This window comes from Brassica napus, chromosome A1 (assembly GCF_020379485.1).
Source record: "Brassica napus cultivar Da-Ae chromosome A1, Da-Ae, whole genome shotgun sequence".
In the NCBI taxonomy this organism is placed as follows: Eukaryota; Viridiplantae; Streptophyta; class Magnoliopsida; order Brassicales; family Brassicaceae; genus Brassica; species Brassica napus.
In genome coordinates, this window is record NC_063434.1 from 7,125,196 (window position 1) to 7,132,592 (window position 7,397).

General features: G+C 29.1%; 1 protein-coding gene across 1 annotated transcript; it reads right to left on the minus strand.

The window, feature by feature from the left end:
- Positions 1-1,985: 1,985 nt before the first annotated feature.
- LOC106440644 (putative cysteine-rich repeat secretory protein 37) lies at positions 1,986-4,715 on the minus strand. Its single transcript, XM_013882378.3, has 2 exons — positions 3,448-4,715; positions 1,986-2,493 (listed from the first exon to the last, which is right to left on the minus strand). The coding sequence occupies exons 1-2, from the start codon at positions 3,781-3,783 to the stop codon at positions 2,056-2,058; spliced, it is 774 nt and encodes a 257-aa protein (XP_013737832.2). The 5' UTR covers positions 3,784-4,715; the 3' UTR covers positions 1,986-2,055.
- Positions 4,716-7,397: the final 2,682 nt, after the last annotated feature.

The following is a 7,397-nucleotide window of genomic DNA, read 5'->3' on the forward strand; positions in this document are numbered from 1 at the left end:
TTAATATTGCTATTGTATTTTTATATATGTGCTAGTTATTTATAAATGTTTTATGGGTTTAAATTAATTATAAGAAATATAAAGACCATAGAGTAAATATAAATAAATTTGGACAGAACTTAGGTTCACCACCCCCTAGGGTGAATCTTTAAATTCACCTCACTCTTTAAGACCAATAAAATTTCACATAGATTATTCATTAAAAAGTATTAAATTAAATAAAAAATAGCTACAAAAAATAAAAACGCTAATTTTAACGATGCTAACGCTTCCACCTAAACCCTAAACTCTAAATCTTAAATTCTAAACCCTAAACCCTATACCCTAAATTCTAAATCCAAATCCAAACCCCTAAACCAAAACCATATACCCTAAACCCTAATCTTAAACCCTAAACCCAAACCCTATACCCCAAATCCTAATCCTAGACCCTAAACCCAAATCCAAACCCCTAAACCCAAACTGTATACCCTAAACCCTAATTTTAGACCCTAAACCCAAACCCTATACCCTAAACCTAATCCTAGACCCTAAACCCAAATTATATACCTTAAACCCAAAAAATAGACTATAAATCTAAATCTTATACCCTAAACCCAAGTCTTAGACCCTAGACCGTAAACCTTAACCCAAACCCTATAACATCTAAGTTTGGGGTTTGGGTTTAGGGTTTACCGTTTGGGTTTTAGGTCTAGGATTTAGGTTTAGGGTATAGTTTTTGGGCTTAGGATTTACGGTTTGGATTTAGGATTTACCGTTTGGACTTATGGTTAAAGTTTTGGGTTTAGGGTATATAATTTGGGTTTAAAGTTTACGGTTTGGGTTTAGGATCTAGGACTTGGGTTTAGGGTATAGAGTTTAGGTTTATAGTGTAGTTTTTGGGTTTAGGGTATATAATTTGGGTTTAGGGTCTATGATTAGGGTTTAGGATATAGGGTTTGAGTTTAGGGGTTTGGATTTGGGTTTAGAATTTAGGGTATAGGGTTTAGAATTTAAAATTTAGGATTTAGAGTTTTGCTGGAAGCGTTAGCGTCGTTAAAATTAGCGTTTTTATTTTTTGTAGCTATTTTTTATTTAGTTTAATGTTTTTTAATTAATAATCTATGTTGGAATTTGATTGGTTCTAAAGGATAAGATGAATTTAAAGGTTCACCCTAGGGGGTGAACCTAGATGCTCTTAGTGCTTATGCACATTTGGTACATGCAAAGAACTGGACATTAATTCTTGCCAAGGGACCGGAGGGTGAGTCATCGCCAACGTGGGAGGATTCGATTAGAGAGAGGAGACGGCCGTCATCGAACGACGTCATCTTTTTGTGGTTTCGAATTATGTGAGAAGTTTCGGAACTCCCGCTAATCGAAGATGCACATTTTTGTAGAGAGGTTCTCTTTGGATCCGAATATGGGCTTCTTGTACATACGACACTTGTTTCCATGGATAACGAAATTTCCTTTTTTGACATGGTAAGAGCATCTCAAGTTCTCAACCTTGAACAACCTCAAATTCTCAAATAGGATATGACATACGACACTTGTAGGCACAAATTTTAATTTTCAACTGGTTCAGAGTTTTCAACGGAATTGAATTCACATAAATTATGGGACATGTTTTGTTCTGAGGTGCTGAAAGAAGATAACACTTGGATTGGTAGATCATGCCATGCACAATAAAAGATACGAGGTTAGACGAGCATGACTTTGGTGCTTTTCAAACTTACTTTTCAATCAACCAAATATTTGATATTGAGAGAACGTAATGTCAGTACTCAGTAAGAACAAAGCAGCCTCATCACTCAGTAAGTGTGTTCCAAACATCATTCATAAGTATATCAGCAAGTCATTAAAGCAAAGCTTTCAGATACTAAGGATGAAAACAAGTCAGTTGGGTTATAGGCTCAAGAATTCCAAGTCAGTTCAAAATCATTGTTAATATTCAATTTTGAACTTCTAAACAAATTCTTTGGATCTGTTTTTTGTAAACAATCTTTTTATTGATAAATGGATATTACATTTCAGCAAAAAAAAAAATATAACTAATACATAACTTAAAAATGCTTAACTCCTAAGAAAAGGGTATAGCTCATACCTTAAATCACAGTCCGTACCCAAAACTCGCGCTCCTTGTTTAATCTCATTGTTTTCGAAAAGCTTTAAGATACTCCAAGTCAAACAACCTTTGCAATCCATTGTTAGTTCTAAACATTGCACCATTGCATATAATTTATTTTTTCCGAGCTTCTTTTCCCCTGCCGCGTAAAATATGAGGCTATACTTGGTGGTTTTCTTGACTTTAAGTGTTAGCTCAGAGAAAAAATCCATCACCCTCATGGCGAACAGTTTTGCATCCCCTCTCATGTTATTTGGGTTATGCATAGAAAAAATATTCTTGTAATTAGTCGGGGCAGGATCTTTTTCTTTGATCGTATTAATATAGAGAAGACATTGATCGTACCATATTATCCCTCCTTTGTTACTCGGACATCTCTTACTAAACTGCAATATACAACCATATATATGTATGTTTATATCATTTTAAATGATGATTTAATATTTCAGTAAAAGCTATATTCTCCTATTTATTTGTATAGCAAAAGATTCTTTTGATGATTTGGAGAATGTCAATAATTAAGGATTTACAGAACCACCCTTATATAAATAATTTGCAACCTTGAGTAACATAGTAGCATTTAATAAAACATCTTCAATATAATTCAATATATACACAATTTATTATGATAAATTGTGATATTTATATAACTAGAATTTAGACGAATTTGGATATATATTAGGATATTCAGATCCGTAAAAATCATGCTTGATTATCCATATCATATTCGCGATTTTGTGAGATCTTGATAATAGATATCAAACTAAATATTAAGCTAGCAACGGATTTTAATATTTGGACACAATTTCATAAAAATAATGATAAAACATTTATAATAACGTTAAAATTAACTTTTATAGAATTATATAAAACAAACAAAATATGCCAAAATAAAATATAATATTTTAAAAATTGAAATTAATATTACAATAATTTAAAATACATTTTATCTATAAAATTTATGTTATTTTCAAAAAGTTATTAATAACATATATTTTAAATATACTTACATAATTATGATATCCAGACTTTAAAATCAAGATATCTGAATCTCGATCCGGTATTTATTGATCTGAGATTCAATTATACAGACCAGATCTTCCAGATATCTTGATATTTGGAGTTGTGCCAGAGCGGATCTCACTAGATACCATCTACTTAGATAGTTGTCTCATCCCTATCTTTAACAAATGTCAAACTTTGTCAGCTGATATTTTCTACAAATTACTCCAATCTTGTTTTTGTTTCACGTAGACATTTATGTTTTGGCTTAAAAGATAACATTTAAATCACTCAAAAAATTGTAATCTTCATATTTAAATATATGACAGCTTATTTACCCCTGAAATTACGGTATCAATGCATGTACGACATTTAGACTCATAAGTGTCACCACGACACTGGGAAGTGACAGCAACAAAATCGGCTGGTGTTTTTCCAACACTTAAGTGTGAGAAACCTGTTAAAGCATAAGGACTTGTACGAATATCATCGAAAATCCAGTTGAGGTTTTCCTCGTACTGACTTCCAGACTTATATTTCCCTTGATTAAGGAAGCATTTGTGGTTGAGATACTCATTGGTAAGGTTTAATGATGAAACACTATGTATGATGAGGAATTGTAGGATCAAAATAGGCAAAGAAAATTGTTTGGATAGAGAATATGAAAATTTCATTATTGATTTTTTTACGTAAATAGTGATTTTTATAATGAAGTGCTAAGATTGACATATTTATATAGGAGAACTCAGAAGAATTTCAATGGATTGGTTCATTGGATAGAAGAGAAAGGAGTTTGTATATTTTCGGCGGCAGATATGGAGGGACAAAGAAAAAGTCTAAAGTAAAAATGTTTTATTAAGTTTAAACCACTAAAATAAAAGCAAACTCATTCAAAATATTTTGTGAACCATTCTTGAATGAAATAGGTTTCTGATACTTCATTTGTTTTAAAATTATTTATGTTTTAGAGTTTTCAAACATATTAATAAAATTTCTTATCTTTTAATTATAAATGTATAATTTTTGTGACGAACTATTCCTCTTAGTTTTGAGCCAATCAAAATCTGATAAACACAATTAATTTTTATTAAGTTTCCAATTTTTTTCTTATTAACTCATTCTTTTGGTTTTTCTTTCAATTCTTTGTTACACTTGATGTAATAAATATTTTTGCGGAATACATTTGACATTCATTCAGAAAAAAAGAAGTAAAAAGTTGATGTTATATGTTACACTTTCAGTTTTTACTAAGTTTGCGATTTACTATTATTAACTAATAAAAGTATTAAAATATAAAATGTATCTTTTTGATTTTTTAAACGTAGATTATTTTGAACCAGAGTATGTTATAATTTTGTAAGTATAATAAAAATTTGGAAAAAAAATCATTCGCTTTTAATTTAAAAATGACCATAAATCTACTTAATATTTGTTAATATTAAATGTGGACTAGTGTTTATGCACCTTTGGCACATGTCAAGAACCGGACATTAACTTTTTGTAAGTAAGTTCACATATTATATGATTTTATATTAACTTCTTAATTAAAATTTACAAATAATCAAACCTATGTAACATAAGCGAAACAAAATTGGTCCATTAAGCACACTAATAAATCATATTAAATCATTACTCTACTTGTTATTTCAACAATCATTACACTATTTCTATATATATTCGGTGTTCGCGGACAATCATTTTTTGTTTTAAGTTTTTAGGTACTGGGAGTATCATCGGATTTGGGTCTGAGTTATTTAGGCATTCCTCGCCAAGCTCGAGTGACTGAAGTGTGTACAAATGAGGTCTGGGCAATGATAAGTCGGGGTCGAAGATATTTGGTGCTGTGTATTCTGCTATTGAGAATGCTCAGAAACCGGATGCCACTAAGGGAAGAGATGTTGTTCTATGGAGGCACAATGAGGAGGACTACTAGGATCATTTTTCAACTTGGGATCAGATTAGAGTTCGGGGCCCGGAAGTGTCTTGGTATCAACTTGTTTGGTTCACACAAAGAGTACCGCGCCATGCCGTCATTGTTTGGCTGGCATTGAGGACAGACTCTCTACGGGAGTTCGCATGAGGCAATGGGGGATCACACAAGGTTGTGTGTTTTGTGGTGAGCGAGACGAGAGCAGGGACCACCTGTTTTCGTTTGTCCTTTCACGTTCACAATCTGGACTACCCTAACAGATACCCTGCTAGGCACTGCTGTTTCACCGGACTGGACTACCACAGTGCAGTCTCTGCTAATGCATAACCGACACAAGCTGGATATTATCCTCTTCTGACTGGTGTTTCATACGACTCTCTTATCTTGTTTGGAAAGAATGTAACTCTCGCAGGCATCAAGGCTCTTGTCTATCTACTGATGCGATTATAAGGCAGATTGATAAGGCAATCCGTAACAGGATATTGTCACTGAAGTACACTGGAAACCATAAGCTGGAGGGGTTGTTTCGCAGATGGCAGGAAGTTTATGTCTATTAGAGGGACAAGTTTTATTTTTATTCTCTGACACTCCAAACCTTACTATAGAGTTTTAGTCCCCTATCACTTTCTTTGTAAATGTTCTTTCATTCTTTGATTAATAAATATAAAATTTAATATAAAAACATAATTTTATAATTAGACTAAATATGACAAAGTTTGTATCTATCTATCTATCTATATCATTATTTCAGAAGTAAATTTGATGATTTGTAATATTATCCATATTTTTAGGTAATTTTGCTTATTTGTCATGTTTCTATTAGGTTTTAACTAAATCATTGATTTATTATTTGTTTTTAGCTAAGTCACTAATTTAAAAAATACCCTTAATGAATCATATCTATTAAAAACGATTTTATTAATAATATTAAATTTAAATGTTATATTAAAATTTAGTTAGTTTTTCTTATTTGTCATATTTTTATTAGGTTTTGGACTTTTAGCTAGGTTATTGATTTATTATTTTTTTCTCAATGATTCACTAATTATTAATTTAAACAATACCCTTAATTAATTTTATATATAATTAAAAGCGAATTTTATTTTAATAATATAAAATTTATATGTTATATTAAATAAAAAATGATTGATTCTAAAATAGTATAATAAAATTATCAAAATTTTAAAAATTAAGATAATTCTTATATTTATTGTGTTGCTATCTGAAAACAATATTTTATTATAAAAAGTTAAAAAAAAATGAGATACAAAAAATTATCTATACTATTATTTATAAAGTGATTTAGCTTAGTTGTCCTCTTCTCCATAGTTTTAGATTTTTTTTTTATTTATCATTGCTTATTGCTTATTTGTCATATTTTCAATAATTTAAGATAATTTGTTTATTTGTCATGTTTTCAATAATTATAGTTTTGCTTATTTCTCATATCCTCCATAATTTATATTATTTATTATTTGTTATGTTCTTTATAATTTTAGTTAGTAATTTTATTTATTTATCATAATTAAAATAATTTTAGGTGGTAATTTTAGTTTTGCTTACTTGTCATATTTTCCATAAGTTTAAGTTATTTTTATTATTTTCATGTTTTATTACTTTTAGAAGATTATTTGTCATATTCCATGATTTAATTTAGGCTCACTCATTAGTTTCAATACATAACTTTGTGAATTGTTAGTTTTGAACATATTTAGTGATTATTTAATAAATGTTTTCATTATATTCATAGATAACTATTATTAACGAGTATTAATTTTATAATTTTGTTCATATTATGTTTACTTTTGATATTAAATCTCTTAGTGTTTTATTTATTATTTTTAAAATACAGCTTGCTTCTCTTTTATACCACCGAATTATCTTATGAATCAAAAGATAAGTCCAAAAATATAATATCTCGCGGTTAAAAATTAAAACAATACACCTTTTACTAGACATATATAATTTATTACTTTTAGTTTATAATTTTTTTTATTAAATAGAAGTATGTTTTTAATTATTGTAAATTTGGTTAATAGGTGTTAATATGAACTCCGAGGAAGAAGAAATTCATATAAAATGCAATTAAGACTTTGATGAAGAGGGGTTTGATTTCATAATCTTCATTTATAATTTGGTAATTATGGTTTATTTGTATATTTAACGTCTATATTATTTTTAAAGTAATAATAAAACTTTATTAGATAATTATAATGAAGATACTTTTACATGTGTAATTTAGTGATAGAATAAATAAAAGATTTTGCAAATACCAACCATTATTTATCTTGTCCTGTAATAGAAAAAGTAAATTATATCTCTACTTAGTTTATTATTTGAAACTAATTAAATAATTTA